The 19,770-nt window shown below is 40.6% G+C and overlaps 1 protein-coding gene across 1 annotated transcript; it reads left to right on the top strand.

Moving 5' to 3' along the window:
* Nucleotides 1–2,546: 2,546 nt before the first annotated feature.
* Nucleotides 2,547–19,294, top strand: FAM133B (family with sequence similarity 133 member B). Its single transcript, XM_065666377.1, has 11 exons — nt 2,547–2,853; nt 6,581–6,678; nt 8,515–8,593; nt 10,777–10,851; nt 11,025–11,057; nt 11,439–11,504; nt 12,089–12,184; nt 13,400–13,447; nt 14,963–15,058; nt 15,556–15,600; nt 17,187–19,294. The coding sequence occupies exons 1-11, from the start codon at nt 2,830–2,832 to the stop codon at nt 17,271–17,273; spliced, it is 747 nt and encodes a 248-aa protein (XP_065522449.1). The 5' UTR covers nt 2,547–2,829; the 3' UTR covers nt 17,274–19,294.
* Nucleotides 19,295–19,770: the final 476 nt, after the last annotated feature.

The following is a 19,770-nucleotide window of genomic DNA, read 5'->3' on the forward strand; positions in this document are numbered from 1 at the left end:
CTTGGAAGCAAAACTTGGTGCTGCCCCTAGAAACTATAAGGAGCCATGAAAGTCCTTTACAAATCATAGTTACATATGCTGCAGGTGCGACACAGCATTAAATAGAAACAGCAGCCACCTTTACCTCATGTGACACTGCAGATCAGGCTTTAAGCACATTATAAGATTACAAGCAGCAGTCCAGACACAAAATCAGCTGCAGTTAGGCCTGTGGCTGGGAACAGTCAGCATCATAAATACCCATTTTTGCCACAGCTGATGCATTGTGAAAAGGGGAGAAAGTCATGGAACTATTGAACAGATTAAGTGGGAGCTAACATACAGATCTGGATACTATCCAGTGGTTTATTTCTGACAGTGCTCAGGGCAAGGTACCACAGAAGAAAATCCAACAGCCTGTGGACAATTACAGCATAAATTCTTCATACAGGTATTTTTTTCCTCGCCCTTGTCTGTGAGAAGGTGACTTACCCCTGCATGAAGTTCATAAAACCCAGTTATGGAAGTGAAAATTGCATTTTAAAAAGAAATGCATTACGCAGAATACTAACAACCTTGTAGAAATAAGCACAAATGTTACTCTTCTCATTATTCACATTAATGTTCTCATCCTCTTTCTTTGCCTCAAAATTATCTAATGACACTAGATGTCACATCCTCATGAGCGCCATAGAAACAAATGTTCATTTTAAAAGATTTAAACACTGCCTTTGCCTGTCATTTGCCTGCCATTTACTGACACGCAGAAAGCAGGATTTACAGTGTCTGTGACACTCCTCATTTTACACCCCTCTGTTGTGTTGCTTTGTTCCCCCTTCAGTAACCAAGGTCATCTTCCAGCCTCCTGTCACTCAGAAGACTTTCCCTAAGTATTTTCATCCATTTTTAGCCATCTGACTTAGCTGGTTGGATTTCTGGCTGGACTCCCGAGCTTCCTTCACAGCCAGGGAAGAAAAGCTAATGAGAGTCTAATTAAAATACCCCAGAGTGTGCAGGGGAGGACTCCCTCCTCCCCACTGCCTCCACAGGCAGAGGGACCCGCACCCCTGCCTTCCCGCAGTGGCACATCTTCCTATTTGCAGCCTCACGGTGCAAAGCACTGAATGAATAAACTCTCACAATTCCCATTTCTGAAGGCAATTCTGTTCTGGCAGACCTAACACGGCTCAGCTATCGCCTCCTCTGCTGCAGCAGAGCTGAAGTACACAGGGACCTGCAGTCCTGCCACCATGTCACTGCAGTGACAGGCAGGAACAGACAGAACCATGCACCCTCCACAGCCAGGGCCACCCTTGTGCCACCAAGGGCTGCAGCAGTGCTGGGGACAGCCTGCACGGGTGGGTGCCTGGCAGTGGTGTAAATCACCTAGAACTGGATTGCAATGGGGTGCTCTAAAATGGCCCACACCTGATAGTGTGCCCAGGGTGAGGACAACCCCATGCTTCACAAACATTATCATGATACATTTAGTAATAATCCTCATCTTATTTTCTATGTATTTCAATGCAGTTTGTTTCTTCTGTCGTGAGTGTACTCCTGCAGCACCACAGGCAGCTCAGTGAGAACTTGGGCCTGACACATTTCCACAGTGGCCATCCTTGTTTCAGGACATAACCAACTGTTTTCTGAGGATTTGAAGTTACCCCTTCCCTGACACACCACGTTGCAATCTTCAGCAGTCAATAGCTGCAGTTCTGCTGCCGTCACCTTCTTGGTTTGCATCTAGTTCCTGGTAGCCTGCTCTTGGATATTACTAAGGAATGTGGTACCACAAACCCCCGTGGGCTCACCGATTTTTCCAGCTCTTCTCAAATAGGATGAACACAGCAATGCTATTGCAGAAGCAAAGCTCATTTCTGCTTTGTAGGAATAATGTAGGAACATGCACTTACCTTTCTTCGCTTTTATAAAGCTATAACTAACGTGATTTGTAATGGTAACTCTTTAAGAAACAGACACTTGAAATTCTGAGTTGGTACATATTGGTAACTCCCAGGCTCCTCTCCTCATTTCCATTAACCTAAAACAGTAATAGCCCTGTCGATATTACCGTGTTCTTTATTTTGAAGTGCAGACTGCTGGTAAGTGATTAATATGCACTTTTTTCCTTTCTTTTTTTTTTCTTTTCAAACAGAGCCCCATTTCACAGAATGGACAGGCTGCTAGCTCACAATACCTTAGTCTATGCACCTACTGAAGGAAAAAGGAAACACTGCTGTTCCACCTGTGACTAGGTGCATCAACAGGGGGGAGGAACCTCTCACAACAGAATTCATCCCCTCTCGGGGTGTTTATTCCAGACGGGTGCTGCGCCCGGGACACAACTTCACGCTGACATTCCATTTCTTTCTCAGAGCCTTTCCCCTCCCGTCGGCCGGCCCAGCGCTATCTTCCCCCAGGCAGGCCGGGTGCTGACCCCTCACGACAGCACTCACCCCGCCAGAGCCCGGGCCGCCACCCCATTATGGCAGCGCCCCGCGTTACAGCTTCCCCTCCCACATCACCCCCTCCCGCCCTTCCTCTTCCGCCCGCTCCGTCCCGGCGCTCCCCAGCCCTGCCTCGCCGCCGAGGGGCCAGCGGAACCAGCAGGGCAGAGGCGGGGCGCTGGCGGCTGCGGCAGAGAGGGGACGCTACGGCCGCGGTGGCGCCGCGGCTCCGGCAGGCGGCGCTGTGTGGCCGCGGCTATCGGCGCTCTCCGCAGCTCGGCAGCTGCTCGGAGCCGGGCTGGGCCGAAGCGCTTGCGGTGAGGGGTTCCCGAGCGCGGGGAAGGGGCCCTGAGCCGGGCCCAGACGACGACGGCGGGCGTGGGCGAGGGGTCCTGGCGGCGCCATGGGGAAGCGGGACAACCGGGTGGTGAGTAACACGGGCAGCCCGGCGGGGAGGCACCAGCGGGAGGCAGGGCGGCCGCTGCTGGGATCCGCGACGGACGCGGGCAGCGCGGGAGGGGAGGCTGTGGGGAGCTGGGCGCTGCCTCAGCCCTGGCAGCCGCACCCCGGCGGCGGCCGAGCCGGCCCTGTCCGGCCCGCTGCCGTGCTCCGGGCGCTGCGGGGAGGGCAGAAGGGTTCGGCCGCCGCAGATTGGGGGGAGAGGGGCCCCGTGGCGGCGGGCGGAAGGCACTTGAGGGCAGGCCGGTTACACAGGGTCGGGGCTGAGGCCCGGCCGGCCTTGGGGCTTCGTGCCGCCAGACAACAAAGGCGGCCGTGCCTGCGGCCCCGCCCGGCCGGAACGGGCGGCTCGGGTGCCGGGGGTCCCGTGTGGGGCGGGCTGCTGCGGGTGCCTTGTTAAATCCGGCTGCGGTCGTAACCGGTGCCCGCCCTGTGAGCTGCTAGTGAAGATGGTTGAGATGCTGGCCTGGTCCTTGCGCAAATAAAACGTTCCCAGTGGGAGTTGCAGCTTTCGCTGAAGTAGCTCTGGTCCTTACTGAGCCGCATTGCCTTAAACTTAGCGTTCACCCGTACCTGAGCAACTGGAAATGTGGCTTTATGCAGAGCGCTGCTAACCTCGGGAGACAGCAATTCAGAAGGCCAGAAATGCACTTAGACACACCTGATTGCAGAGCCTGATTTTATACTGTCACCACATTCATTCCTCCTAGTGTTTTTCTTTAAACTTTTTTGTACCAGTTAGCCATTCACCTTATGCTCATGTTTTATGTAGGCATTACAAATTTACAGTTAATGAGGTTTATGATTAAAAACATGATACTTTTTATTTTCCCTGTTTCTTTCCTCCTAGTATGTACTGTGAATTCATACTCAGATCCATTCAGAGGAAAGTCTTTGCTTACCTTGGTGGAATAATATGTAATAGACATGATAGACATACATATTATGCAAATGGATAGTTATGATTGCTTTATTGAGGCACCAAAATAATTGAATCTACTTGAGAAAGAGTTGACAGTGTTAGATTGCAAGATCCAGCCAATGCTTGAAATGTATTCCTCTCTTGTAATGGATTTGGGTGTCCAGTTATTTATTCTTAATTTTCTTTTCCGTAGGGCAGTTGGGATGCATATAGCTATGCCATCAAATTTTTTACATTCTTACGTAAGGTTCATTATGCCATGATGGCTGCCAGTTCAGACAACTTATAGGGCCCTTTGGTTCTCTTCTGTGATCATAGAGCTTTCTACCTGTCACTTTTTTCCCAGGTCCCTTCTTAAAATACACCATCATTTTAACTATTTGGAGATGGAAAATTAATCTGGGGGATTTTACATCCTCAGTATGCTCTCATGGTGGTGGTAGTTTGTATTGCTTGCCCAGAGAACCCAAGCTGATTGAAGGTGCCTTGTGCTTTTCAGGAGCATGAAAGCTGTATAAAAAGTACCTTTTAATAACTGTTGAGCAAAATGCCAGCAGAAGAAAATGAATGTGCAGACAAGCACTTTCTTTACTGAGGGCACATTTCTCTGCTCTCCCTGGCTCATGACATGCAGTTTGGCAAAGTATTGTAAATATTTCTAAGAAATGGTTATTGGCGAAGTAATTATTCATAAATAAACCTGTTTGAAATTATAAGAATGTAGTTTAAGACATAAATTTCCTGACGGTGAAACAGTCATCATGTGCTTGTTGCTGCAAAGTTAAAGCAAGCCACTGAATAGGAGGCTTCCTAGGTAGTTAACCTGGGGTCAGTTTGAGGAAGTAGAAAAACAGTATTTGGGAGTCATAGCCTCTTCTGCAGGTAGAGAAGGAGGTTTGCTGGGAGGCAGGTGGGTGTTCATTTCAGGTAAGCTCAGGTGAAAAAGTAGCTAATTTTTATTTAAGAGCAGCAGGAGACCTTGTTTGTAGGAATAATAATTACATGAGAAGATAGAGCTTTCCCATCTAAGTTCTGAAATGGTATCCAAAAAGAGTTGATGCACTTTACTCTCTAGAGTAAGCCAATTCTTAAATTACATTTTTGTTGTCTGGTCAATCTAGTACATTGAAATTGCATTTGTTTAATGAAAACAGTGTTCAGATACTGTTTTCCTGCACTGCTAGAGTAATACTTTTTCTACTTGAAGCTAAATTCAAATGAATATTGGCTCACTTGTGGATTTGTAGTATAATAAAATGTTAGGGTTAATAATGTGAATATGTATCTTTAAGTCCTGTAACTACTTGAGTGTATATATCCAGCTGGCTACAAGAGAAGGCTCCAAGCTTAGGTGGTGAGACTTAACTGGTTTAAATTTGAATACCTCAGCTTTACCTGACCATGTTATTTAGTCTGTTTGTATGAATTTAACAAAGCGAAGCCCCAAGAAATGGCAGCAAATGTCACCCTTAAGAGTTGCAGAGTCAACTTGAGTCAAAAAATGGTCCATTTGAAAGAGTCGTTGGGTTGCTCAGTGTGGTGCAGCTGCTCCAACCTCCATGTGGGGAGTGCTGCCCTCTGGCTCATCTCAGGCACAGCCCGGAGACCCTCTTCCAAGGCTAAATGTAGCCAGAAGAGCTGATGTCACCAGCCTGCTTGCAGTCCAGAAACTTAGAGTGGCTGTGGCCGCTGCTGCTCCAGTTGAGGGAGCAGGAGGGGAGGGAGGCAGCAGCTGCTGCTTTTGGCAGCTGTCACAAATGGTCATTTACTGTGCATGGTGGCTTCTGAAAGCTTAATTTATGGACTGATAAAAGGCAGTGTCAGACATGTAAGAGCTGCAGATGTGGTCGAAGCATTACCTTCAATCTGCAGAATGCTGTACTCCAGATTGGGCAACCAAAGTTAGTAATAGGTTTTACTATCTGATTTTACTTTTATTTTCTCATCTCCAAACTACAGACAGTAAGAACAGCATGTGTTATGCTTTGCAAAAGTAAATTGTGAAGTGTTGGGATGGCATAGTGACAAAACCTCATGACATAAGGGGAGATATGTGCCTCCCTTTTACAAGAGTGAAATATTATTAGCATTAAAAAAAAAATGAACTGGTTGCTAGATTAGAGTTTTTCCATAAACTGCTGAGGTGGATTGTGGAATCCAAGTTTTAAATTGTTTTTTTTATAACCTATTACATTTTAAGAGTGACTATGAAGAGGATGCATGGATTTGAAAGATGGAACACCTCATAACAGTGGGGGTTTTTCCCTTCTTAAAATAGCCCTAAATCACAGAATCTTCATACATGTGTAATTGGAGCGAAGCACCACCACTTGCTTGCTTTGGTGTTACAGCAAGAAACATTATGCAGAATTTGTGGAATCTACTGTCGTCAATTTTCAGTAGAACTTTAAAGACATAGGATCAGTTGTCCCAGAGAATGAGAGCTGAAATTTAAGTATGTTTTCCCAAGGAAGAGTATTTCAGCAATCAGGATACTGTCCTCAGTTTGCAAAAGCATTGCTCAGGGAGGGGAATTACTGAAAGGAACATGATCTCTTTGTGAGTGAGTTCTTTCTGCTACAATATAACTTGCACTGAAAGCTCCTGAGCCTTTCTGCCAGACCAAATCAACTTGGTTTACATTTGTAGAAACAAGCCAGAATTGTTTGTCAGGGAGTGGGGAAAAATGTCTGCGAAGAACAAAAAGGACAGATTTTGGTATCGCAGCATAGCTGATAAGTTTTATATTTCTTTTTGTTGTTTAATATTAAAGGCTTATATGAATCCCATAGCTATGGCCAGAGCACGAGGTCCTGCCCCAAATTCAGGACCAACAATACAAGACTATTTGAACAGGCCAAGACCAACATGGTAAGTAGCAATACTTGTCTGCCCTTCTGACCCTTGGAGTAAAAGATTTGTTCCCTCTGACTGAGATGATACTGTACCCAGTTCCTCTCTGAATACTCAGAAATAGATTTTGAAAGATTCCTTGTCTGGTGAAAGTGTTCTTTTCTAAAAAATGTATTCAATCCCCTCTCTTAAAAACAGTATTTCATTTCAAAATGTGTATTTCTTGTTTGTCTTTAAATATTTTGGCGACAGTTTCTCAGAAGAGGAAAACTTTGGTCACTTTACCTCTGTCACAAATCCCAGTACCTACAGCCTGCATGCAGATATATTTAGCTCTTAAACAAAGTAATCCCAAAAAAAAAAAAAAAAAAAAAACCACCAAAAACAAACACACCATTTTGCTGGTCTATTCTTAGAACACAGTTTATCATACCCAGCAAAATAGAATCATAGAATAGTTAGGGTTGGAAAGGACCTCAAGATATCTATTTCCAACCCCCATGCCATGGACAGCGACACCTCACACTAAACCATCCCACCCAAGGCTTCATTCAACCTGGCCTTGAACACTGCCAGGGATGGAGCACTCACAACCACCCTGGGCAACCGATTCCAGTGCCTCACCACCCCAACAGGAAAGAATATCCTTCTTATATCCAATCTAAACTTCCCCTGTTTAAGTTTTAACCCGTTACCCCTTGTCCTGTCACTACAGTCCCTGATGATGAGTCCCTCCCCAGCATCCCTATAGGCCCCCTTCAGATACTGGAAGGCTGCTATGAGGTCCCCATGCAGCCTTCTCTTCTCCAGGCTGAACAGACCCAACTTCCTCAGCCTGTCTTCATATGGGAGGTGCTCCAGTCCCCTGATCATCCTCGTGGCCCTCCTCTGGACTTGTTCCAGCAGTTCCATGTCCTTTTTATGTTGAGGACACCAGCACTGCACACAATACTCCAGGTGAGGTCTCACAAGAGCAGAGCAGAGGGGCAGGATCACCTCCTTCGACCTGCTGGTCACACTCCTTTTGATGCAGCCCAGGATACGGTTGGCTTTCTGGGCTGCGAGCGCACACTGCCGGCCCGTGTTCATTTTCTCATCGACCAGCACCCCCAAGTCCTTCTCTGCAGGGCTGCTCTGAATCTCTTCTTTGCCCAGTCTGTAGCTGTGCCTGGGATTGCTCCGACCCAGGTGTAGGACCTTGCAGTTGTCGTGGGTGAACTTCATAAGGTTGACATCAGCCCACCTCACAAGCATGTTGAGGTCCCTCTGGATGGCATCCCTTCCCTCCAGTGTATCAGGCGAACCACACAGCTTGGTGTCATCAGCAAACTTGCTGAGGGCGCACTCAATCCCACTCTCCATGTCAGCGATAAAGATGTTAAACAAGACTGGTCCCAACACCGATCCCTGAGGGACACCACTCATTACTGGTCTCCAGCCAGACATCGAGCCATTGACCACAACTCTTTGCATGCAGCCATCCAGCCAGTTCTTTATCGACCGAGTGGTCCGTCCATCAAATTGATATCTCCAATTTAGAGAGAAGGAAATCATCACTTTGAGATGTTATCAACAACTTACTTTACTTTCTGTCCATTTTGCCTCCTCTCCTAAGACTTAGAGAACAATTTATCTAATTGCAAAGTTAGCTTTAGATCTTTCAGAAGGATTTAGCTACAGTACTTAAGTTATTAGGTTTAAGTTACCATATGCATAACATCAAAGATGCTTTCTTTCTTCTTTCTGTTGGAAGTTCAGCCAAAGCTAAACTTCAAAAAAAACTATGAAAAGTTAGACACTGAAGAAGGTATTTTTAATTGTGAAAATCATGGTCTGTCGTTTTCTTTTACGTAGGGAAGAAGTGAAAGAGCAACTAGAAAAGAAAAAGAAAGGATCCAGGGCTTTGGCTGAGTTTGAAGAAAAGATGAACGAGGTTGGTAATGTTACTATTAGATTCTTCTTATATGCTACTTTTTATCCATAATATTTCACTTCACTGAAGCTTTTAATGAGTAAATGTTTTGGTTTATTCGTATCAGAAGTTAAGGTTACCACTTAACCAGTAAGAGCTAAGTCTCAATTCAGAGAAACTTTATCTTAAAAGTTTTGAAAATTGCTGCTGAATAAAGCTTAGACTTTTCATAAATGTAAATATAGTTACACAAATGCATGTGTTTATATTAATAAATGAAACTCCTGTGTTTTCAGGTATGATAAACCAAAGTCTGTTGTGCTAATCTTCACTTGTTTAAGGTCACGCAATCCAAATATATTGAAAAGAGGGAATTTGTTACTGGGAACAGACATCTTTGGCAAGGAATGTACACATAACATTAATGTGAGAGAAGGCACAAAGAATGGCCTTCAAGGTACAGATAGGTCTATAAAGTACTTCTTTTGCACTTATCCTAAACTGATTACATCCCATACTAGTTCCCTGCTATAAACGCAGCTGTTCTCATGCTTGTGTTCAGTACCTGCTGGAGAGCAGCATGGTATAAGAAAGTTTCACATGTAACTCCTGTTGTAAACATAGGAAGAAATTAGTATACAATGAATTCAACAGTTCCTGTTCCTTCTTGGGTCCTGGTATCTTGAGATAGGATTCAAGCAGTACTTCTCATCCTTGTGAGTTTCTTGTTGAAGTAGATGGTGCTCCTCCTCTTGGTGTAGTCCCATAGTACTCTTGCTACACCTTTTTGCCCAAGAAGATATACCAGTATTTGGAGGGTCATGGGGTGCTATTCTGAGAGGATTGGTTGCTCAGCACTCTGAGTTTTAGCTTGGTGAGTTCAGTTTAGTATTCTATTGTATTCCATTCCTGTTTTATCTTTGTTTTAATGTGAAGTAATGGGAACTGGCATGAATAGAAGATAACAGCCTTTCAGTATGGCAGAAGGGTACGAAGGGATTCAGGGAGTTGTGAAATCACCATAAAGCTCCTAAGAACAAATCTGTGAATGGTTGAAAAGATTACAAGTCTCTGAATGAGGTGCTGTCTCCTATTTTACTTACAGACATTGTGCTTTTTTATTTACAACGTAACACTAGCACAGAGTTAAAATAGTTTGAAGAGAACACCTGCCTGATAAAGTAGAAGCTGTTGTTAGAGACCCGTGGGGTAGCTCTGGATAGCTGGTGTATCAAAGTATGCAATATTGCACAGATGTTACCTTGAGCTGTAGAAAAGCATAACACGTAGCACTGTGTCTGGGCACATCTGCCGTGCCTCAGCAGCACTGTTCAGCAAATTCACAGGATGCTGACTTAGGGATCTGTGTATCATACTGTATTGCACAGGTATAATCTTACTTAAGTCCTGCTATTTCTGTCTCTTCAGCACAATATGTGGATTATTGTTGCTTTGCCAATACAATACCAATACAGCTTCATTGTGACAAAAGGGGAGGATCAGAATAAGAGTAAAAAAGGAGGTAGCATGTGGTGGGTCTGACACAGGAAGCAGGAACAGTGCAGATTGAAGCCAGCAGCTTTTCAGTCTAGTGGGTGTGGGTTGGATGTTTCAGAGCTCATGAAGAGGGGATTTTAGATAGACCCAGAGATCTTGTGAGGGATTGAAAAGGAGGAATGAGAGGAGACTTTTATCCATGCAGCGTGTGCTTGGCCTAACAAAAATAAGAGACTTTTATGAAGATGTGTGTATCGTTGTTGACACTGAGAGGGCCTAGAACAGACACTAGAGATACCCATACATTGAAGAATGGCCAGAAGAATTTGACTTTAATTTTGTTGCAGGTGATTTTAAATCTAAGACAAAATAGCAATTTTTCTGGTAGTATCCCCTGGCTTCACAAAGTACTCTATAATGAACACTGTGATACATCACAGTTGATGACTTTCAAGATGAATGACAATCTCTTGGGTCCAAAGAACTTAAACATTAAGGTGTGGACTGACATGGTGTTTCAATGAATATTAATATTATGTAAAATCAAATGCATTATAGCCTTGGTTAACATTATATGTCATTTAATTTCTGTGGCTTTTGTAGAAACTATGATGTCAGGTAGAGGACAGGATTTCAAAAAAGGTCTCTGAAAGAAAGCTATTTGGAAATGACACTCGTGTCACTGTTCTGTTCGGTTTTGTTTTCAGAACTGGAGGAAAGAACTGGAAAAACACAGGGAGAAATTGCTGGGTGGAAATGAGAGTTCGTCCAAAAAGAAAGAGGTAAGTTATTTTCAATTTCATACAGTCAGTGCTTGGAAGTGGATTTATCATTGATGCTGCCAATACAGAATTTCATAAATACATTTTAAAAGCCAGCATCAAAGTAGATAAACCTAAATGCACAACAGAAGAATATGATGCCAAAGTAACATTTGTTTTATTCTATTTTTAAGAAAAAGAAAAAGGAAAAGAAGAAATCTAATAGGGTGAGCAAAATTTTCAGTGTTCTAAGCTTTGGGGTTGTTCCTATTTGTCATATAAGTTCTTTTGGAAATGTAATTTTGAATTTAGCTGTTAACTGATTTGTATTTGAGGGGGTGGCATACATTTTGTAAGGAGATTTTTATTTCTGCTTCGAGAGAAGAAAAGAGCATTAAATAGATTGTATTGAAAGAAAAATGTTAGAAGTTGCTTTTCACCATTTTATTTAAGAAAATATGTAAGACCAGCTTCTTGGAAGTAAAACTCCATTGATGGCACTTTGCAAATGAAAAGATTTTAAAGGGAGTGTTTAGATGGACTTCTGACTGTTTGCCAGACAAAATGCTGCATCTCACAAGCTTCACTTTTTGTTGTGTTTGGTCAAGTTGTCTTCATCTTCCTCTTCATCAAGCTCTGATTCTTCCAGCAGTTCATCTGATTCAGAAGATGAGGTAAGAACTAACTTATTCTAACATGTTTTGTTCGCGAGCCTTATTTAACACAGATTTTGGTAATATATTTTAGAATATTGTTTGAGTTCCTGGTTTGCATAAAACTATTTAATTTTAATGCATTTGGTACATATAATAAAGTTGTGAATTTTAGATATATACCTGTTGAAGAATTTCTTCATGAACACAACAAATTCTGCATGGCTAGCTTGTAAACTGGATTCATTTCTGGTTCCAGTTTCCATAGAATCCCATTAACATTTCCATAGAATCCCCCATCTAATAATAAAAACTCAAATGTACTATTTTTACTTTTTAGCAAAAATCTTTGTTACAAATAATGAGATTTTACAGCACACACTGAAATAATCAGCAGAATGGAGAGAACCTGGATTTTTCACCATTTTCTGGTTTTTTCAATGCAGAAGAGTTATGAAGGTCCTCCACTAAAAGAAGCAATTGTAGTATACTTTATTCCTCAAGAGAACATGATAACATTTTCATTCTTTACATTTAATGTAAGTCTTTAGTGAGAATAAATTCAGAGTTGTATTTTCCTTTTTGTCTACAATATTTGTGGATAGGATAAAAAACAAGGGAAGAAGAAAAGGAAAAAGAAGTATCGCTCCTCACGGAAGTCTTCAGCAAGCTCAACTTCTGAATCTGAGTCAGACAGCAAGGTACTTATGCAGATGTGTTACCCTTGGCAAGTCTTCCTGAGCTGTGTTACAAAGACATAAACATTTCTGACTTTTGCATATCAATATTTTTTTTAACCTTCAAAATTTAAAGCCATGCATTATCATACCTGGGCTGCACTTGTATCGTCCAGATGCAGTGAGGAATCTAACTCCACTGCCTTAAATGCCTGCCAGAAAGAATGTGATCTTTAGAAAATGAACATGTTTATTCCAGCAATTTTAGCTGTTTTTCTAAATTCAGACATGCAGCTTGTGTGCTACTCTAATATTTAGTTTTAATACTACATTTAATACTACATTAACACTTAAAAAAAGAAAAATCAAGTGTTCTGTGAAATTCTGGTGAATATACTGTTTAATTGAACACTGTCTGTGAAAACATACAGGTATTGCAGAATATCAGTGGCCAGAATATTGTCTTTCTAAATACCTGTGGACTAAGTAGTTTACTGTCAGAGAACTAAGTCTTTCCCAAATGCATATTAAATTGAGGGTGTCTTTCTCCTTTTCTGAAAGTAGAGCAATGTAGATACACAGACATAGTGAATGAACAAAACAGTGGAGAAGATACACGAGGCAGTGGATAGTAATGGCACTTCTTGACTAAGTATTAGTAATACAGCAAGTTGTTAAAATTCTGTGTGTAGACTTTTATTCTGTGTATACCTAATTCAGTGTGGTATAAATTGTGATGAATCACTCTTTGCATATACCTATGAATTCCTGCTAATGGGAATTGGAAAACTTTTGCTATGTAAAGGGACGCAGAAGGACCCTTACTGCTATTACTGAAAGGCTGAAAACTCCATGGAAATATCTGTTTAACCCCTGCCTAATCAGCACAGATGGGCATGGATCGAGAATTAAGACTTGGGACTACTATGTGTTAGACATGTTATATGTGGTTATAGTAGTGATAGCTGGTATCCTTTCTAGAATCTGTCTGCATGTACTTACGAGTATTCTGTTACCTGATTCTATACAGACCTTTTCACACTGCTGGTTCAGGAAATCAGCAGCTGCACCAAAATTGCAGCTTTTTCATATTTTTCCTGTTAACTACAAGGTAGGAAGAACAATTTTGAAGAATGACTTTCAATAGGCAGGAAAAGACAATGGGTCAGACTACTTCTGGGATTTCTACCTTTTACCTAAAATAATTTTCTCATGGTTTCTATTTTCCTTTCTATTTAGGACAGCACAAAAAAGAAAAAGTCAAAGGAAGATTATGAAAAAGAGAAGGTATTTTTATTCTTGAAATACTTGTATCAGAACTGCATTTTACATATGTAATGGAGCATGCTCTCTCTAACATTGAGTGCCTCAAATAACACCTATGGAAATTTTCTGTCCAAAACTACACAGTCAGAAGGTATTCAATACCCCTAATCTGAGGCAGACTTTTAGTTGATTCAGCTCCTGTTTTAGTAATTGCTGTTAGTGAAAATGGCTGGGTCTGTTCTTATTATGAAGGTAAATGGAAAAAAGTATCTATTCTGCTGTAGTAGGTCAGTTGCATTCTAGTATTTTTGGTTTTATCTTGAGCAGTCACATTGAACTAAAAATATGTGTGATGATATTTCAGTGGCATGCCTGGTAGGATACTGGCTTATCTGTAACTTAAGGAACATCAAGCAGAGGATATATTTATCAAAATGTAGACATAATTATAGATACTGTACTTATGGCAGCTTTGAAAAATTGCAGAGAAAAGTGTATTGGCTTAAGGAGAAATTGCTTTTTTCTGTCTTTTCTCAGAACATGAAAACAGTCTCCTTCCCACCACCTCACCATTTCATACACACATCAGAGGACTTTCTTCCTTCCATTATGTTTAATGCAGACAATCTTGTTGACCTAAATTTTAGTTATTTCTACCTCATGTGTAAATTAACCGTGCTTTCAGAGTCCACCCTCATCTTTCTCTCTAGTTACCCTTCTCAACTCATTGTCCTCTATCACTCCAGTCAACATTGTATAGGAAAAATATGTTGATTTTTTTTTCTTTTTTATTATTTTCTTTGCTCTAGCTTACATGTTGTAGAATCATAGAATAGTTTGGGCTGGAAAGGCCCTTAAGATCATCTAGTTCCAACCCCCCTGCCACAGGCAGGGATGCCTCTCATAGACCATGTTGCCCAAGGTCCTGTCCATCCCTGCCTTGAACACTGTCAGGGATGGAGCATTTACCACTTCTTTGGGCAACCTGTTCTAGTGCCTCACCACCCTCACAGTAAAGAACTTCTTCCTTATATCTAACCTGAACTTCCCCTGTTTAAGTTTAGATCCTGTTTTTCACAGGATTTCAATTTCCCAGCCATGTGTTTTAACTTTTGAGTAGCTTCTCTTGAAGACTAAGTGTCTAAGATATCTGCTTAATGTACTGCTACTTTCACACATGTTCTGAAAGCAAAGAGCTTCTGGGGACTAGAGGTCTTCCCCTACCTGAAGATCCCCCATTTGTCAAATGGGCTATAATGTACTTTTCATGAGTACTTTTGGGAAAGGATTGAGGTACCAATAATGGACTAAATAGCACAGCTGAGATGTGTGATTCCACCTTGCAGAAAGATGATTAGCAAGAATTTATTTCAGTTTCTGGCTTTAGAAATTGGAAGAAAACAGCTTCAGTCTTAGGAAAAGTTTGCCTGGTCCAGAGCAAGGAGAAGGATGGGGGTTGAAAAGTAGCTCACCAGAGCAATCTCATGCAACTTTGAAAGGCCTGGCTTTACTCACAAGTGCTATTACTTTGTGTAGGAAGGCAAAACTCACCGCAGGAAAAGGAAGAAAGCTGATCGTGGTGATGGACCCATATCATCAGAATCTTTATCAGAATCAGATCAGACAGAGGAGGTAAGTATGAAACCTCAATTTCAGATGTTATAATGCTTTTAGCTTACTGAATTGCATGAGTGAATGAATGATTTAGCTTAGGTTTAATATATTGTCGAAATTGTTCTGCTCTGTACATAGGGATGTAAGAGTGCAGTATATTCAAAGTTGTAAGGACTCAATGAAATGAGGCTAAGTGGTTGGTGTAGTGTCCTTCGCAAGATTGCTGCCTGATGTTAGTGAATAGGTTGGCAGATTTCAAGATGGCTAAAATTCTACCTTTGTATCTGTTTTTTCTTATTCTATGTATAAAAAGCAGAGTGTATTTCCAAATTGGGTGTTTATAGGATAATGCATATTCTAGAATATAATACAGATAACCAGTGTTTCTTCATGGATTATTGTTCAGTCTGTTCTACCACTGTTGTATCATCATTCATTTATATGCAACAAAAGCTCTATGTAAAGTAGCATTGCCAAAGCTGTTCTCCCATTATATTGGATTTTTTTTTTTCTAGGTGCAAGTGAAAAAAAAGAAAAACAATGAGGATAAAGATAAAACAGCAAGTATCCTTCTTACTCTAGTTTTAGGATATATATACTCTGTACCTGGTTAATTTCCATTTCACATTTTTCAATAATACAGATATTTTATAGCAAAAGTCTACTGTCACATGAATCTAAATTAACAATTTCTCTATTGACCTGCTGAAGTCACTTTTTCAATCGTAGAATTAAAGGTAGAAGGTAGCAAAACTAAAGGTAGCACATCAGTGCTGTTCCTCTGTTGGTGTTGGGTATAATTCTTCCTTGGTAAGCCCCTGTACCAGACCATGAAAAGGGCTTTAGGACATAATTGTTGCAACATCTACATTAGTATAGTTCTTCTGCCAAATAAAAAGCTGTCGGCAACCTGTTACTTTTCTCAATTTTGTTGATTTGGTGAAAGTGAGAGGAAGGTTCAGTGGTGATTTATATAGAACCCAGATTCATCACATATACCTGAGGCTCCTCAATTAGGAGTATAGTGATTTTGAGATCCTAAATGCCCACTCAAGAAGTCTCTATGTCTCTCTCTCTCCCCTGTCAGCAGCAATGTTTCTAATTAGACATCTCAGCTGTCTAGGTGAATTGGGCGAAGAGAAGGTTTACAGTAGTCATCTGAAAAATATGCATAGGAGTTAAGAGCAATAATACACATTTTCCATGGAACTTGTTTGATTTTTCAGAATCCTGTAAGCTGTTTGCCATAAAATTTTTAGAGATTGATTTTGGTATTTTGCATAGAATTGTGTGTGTAAGTAACAGGTATAAAACAAAGCTTTTGTATGAGGATTGTTTTGTAATATCACACCTACTCAACAATTCCAGTTGAAATTCTGCTTGCAAAAAGACAAGATTGTGTCTCTCAGTGTCTGTACTACACTGATCAGGATAATAACCTCAGTACTGAATCCAGTAGGGTTAATTGAGTGTATTCATATTCATAATTGAGATCATAATTGTTGTAGAATTATAGAATAGTTAGGATTGGAAAAGACCTTAAGATCATCTAGTTCCAACCCCCTTGCCATGGGCAGGGACACCTCATACTAAACCATGTCACCCAAGACTCCATCCAGCCTGACCTTTAACACTTCCAGGGATGAAGCATTTGCAACATCCTTGGGCAACCTGTTCCAATGCAATTTTATTTTAAACAAGGTGCAAGCTCTGGAGATTCTAGTCAAGTGCAGTTGAACTGTTTAATTTTGCACAGTAAATATAAGCACTTACTTTAAATTCTGTAAACATTGTAGTTATTCCCACATAAATAACGTTTAACTGCTTGTCAAAGCACTTCCTTATTACTTTGTCAGAAATCTATAAAGCACTGTAAAACATTTTAAAGATAAAGAAATGTAATGGTGACAGTGATGAAAGATGTGAAACAGTCAGACCATGACAGAGGTAAACTGAAGACTGTTCATATTAGTGATGATTATTGGGTAAAAAATGAATTTTCTTTCTGTGATTTCTCAGTAGGCTTTTATAGAAATATCTTTCAAAATGTCTTTGTGAAGATATTCTGTGTTCTCATTTTGCATTAACTATTAATAGATGGCAATATTATTATATAGTAGCTTCCATTTAATTTTATTTTTTTTAGGATAAAACAAGAAAGAGAAAGAAGCACAAGAAACATGGTAAGAAGAAGAAAAAGAAGATTGCTGGTTCAAATTCAGCTTCAGAATAATATTTAAAAAAACCAAGACTATCGACAGAAGTGCAATGACGAAAGGAAACTTAAACTGTGAAATGACAGCAAACTTTACCAAACTGCATGAGTTTTCCTGTGTTTCTGAAATACTCTCAATCTTTCAGTAGCCAGCCAGGTGCAGCTGTGCTGGGAAAGACCATTGTTATTGCCTGCTGCTTAATACATGAGGTACAACTTTTATAAAATTCCAGTAAGCAGTGTTAGATGTTTGAAACAATGTGAGATGGTAGTCCAGCTGAGGTGTAAAATATTGAAAAAGAAGAGTTAAACTTTTTAGATAGTAAAACTAGTCTTTCAATGCATTATTAATAGTCTTTATTTGTAAATCAGGACAAATAAAATCCCAAGTTCATCTTGCAGGTTGATATCATACATAAACTGTTAGAAGCTGGTGTCTGCTAATGGCATTTACAAAATGGGAAATTAATTATAATATTTAAAATGCTACCTTTGTAGAAATGTTTATCTGCCCCATTACTGTCTTCATGCTTACAAAAAAGGGAATGCTACCATTTTGGCTAACTGATTAGGGTGCCTTTGATCCTTGCAAATCTCTGCTATTTTTAATCCATGCTGCATCTCTGATTCTAGGGAAGCCAGAACTGTTGTTGGCAGACTTCCTATGAATAAGTAATTCTGGGCTTCTAAGCATGTGCTTCTGCATTAAGCAAGAGCAGTGGCATTTTGCAGTTTAACTGACATTCAAAACCTGAAGATTTTACCTCTGCTCCTTTGAAATAGCGATATATCTTTGCTAGTAAATATGCATATTTCATTTAGTGTCATTTTGGTTTAGTTGAACACATCTGGCAAGCACTGGTAGCTTTCTTTGCATTACCTTTAGAATTGTTTTGCATGATTTGTACCATTTTTAAATTAATGAAATGCCGGTAGTCGTTTGTTATAACCAGTTCTATGAATTACGTTCCACATACAGAGTTTCATGTATGTATTTAGTTATTGTTATAGTTAAGTTCATTGCTGTGTTTAAGTGCACACTTGCTGAAGATATTTAGCATGTAAAAAGCAGGGTTTTGATACCTAAACAGCTTCATATTGAAGCTGATTTTACTCTAAGCAAGTTCAGTGGCAGACCTGTTGCGTGATGTGTCTTGTTAGATAAAACAAACTACTGCCAGAATCTCATTAAAGATACTGTTTAAACAGTTTGTATTTATATTTTTGTACTTGAGGGCTACAGAGCGTTGACCTAAATCATAAACCCGTTTTACTTTAAATTAGTTGCTTTAGAAATCAAAAAAAAAAGAAAGCTTTTATAAATTAAATGTGCACACAAGAAAACACAACCATTCAATTTTAGTTTTTACATGAACTTCTCATTATATCTTCTACTGACATAGCCACTGCTGGGCGTACTGTTGGCTTTTTAACTGCTGCCAATCCATCCTGAGTGGTCAACTGTAGGTTGTACTCTTGATGCCCCCTTTTTTCATTACACAGGTGCTAACTTAAAACTAACCTCTGTTGCACGCAGATGTTTCAAATATTGTATTGCCAAGAATTTCAAGACCTTTAAGACCTTGATTACATTATTAGTCCGCAACCCATAACTAAAAACTAGAGGAGAAAGATGATTTTATATTGCTATTCTACGGAGAAATTTACTTAAGATTAAGTTCTTGCGGAAAATACAGCCACTGAGTTGCAGCAGTGTCCTTCTAAACCATAGTAAGAATATCTTGATCAACTATTTTATACTGTTGAGCTTGATGTTATTGATTCTAGACATCATTTTGTCAGTTGAGGTTAAAATAAAGGCAAGATGAAGTGAACAGTAGGGGTTTGGTTTGGGATTTGTGGTTGGTTTTGTGGATTTGTTTTCTTTTTAAGTTGTGGTGTTGCAGTTTTGGTAAAAGAGCCTGTAATGAACTATAGCATAAATGCTCTGTCCTGTGAGATACCTCATTTGACTTTTACTCAACTACCTGCAACAGAAAGAAATAAAAATCGAAATGAGCCCTAGTCTTCCAAATACAGATGCTGGTATGTCATTTGAATTGTCTGGATATTAACTACTTGTCATGGTCAGCTGTGGGTTGAAATGCTGCTCTTGTGCTTTGGAAGTGGTGTGGCTGCTTAAGGGGCTTACACACTTTGTCGGTTCACAACAAAGCTGCTCTAATGCCAGAGGTGAAATGGTTGGTTTTCAGTGTATCAACAAACGTGATTCCTCTTGCATCCTTCCTGAAGGAAGAGTTAGAGGCTGGTTACAACCCTCCAGCTTCCCCTTTGTTTACACTCGGTGGGTTCAAGTGGCGCCAGGCAACCGCCATGCGTGTTCCAAGCTTCAGCAGTGGGACAAAGTAGGAATGTGAGGATAAAAGTATTTTAATAGATTCCTGTTGTATGTAGTCTGCTTCTAGCTCTTCTTTCCGAAAGCATTTTTACAAGTTTGAAATCAAGTTATTTTCTTTTCTGGAGCTGCTATTTTCAAACGTACGGTACCAGTTTC

This window comes from Lathamus discolor, chromosome 2, assembly GCF_037157495.1.
Source record: "Lathamus discolor isolate bLatDis1 chromosome 2, bLatDis1.hap1, whole genome shotgun sequence".
NCBI lineage: Eukaryota > Metazoa > Chordata > Aves > Psittaciformes > Psittacidae > Lathamus > Lathamus discolor.

Coding starts and splice junctions, on each gene's coding strand:
- FAM133B (XM_065666377.1), top strand. CDS start 2,830: ATGGGGAAGCGGGACAACCGGGTG. Junction 8,594..10,776: donor TTGAAGAAAAGATGAACGAG/GTTGGTAATGTT, acceptor TTTTGTTTTCAG/AACTGGAGGAAAGAACTGGA. Junction 13,448..14,962: donor AAGATTATGAAAAAGAGAAG/GTATTTTTATTC, acceptor TACTTTGTGTAG/GAAGGCAAAACTCACCGCAG.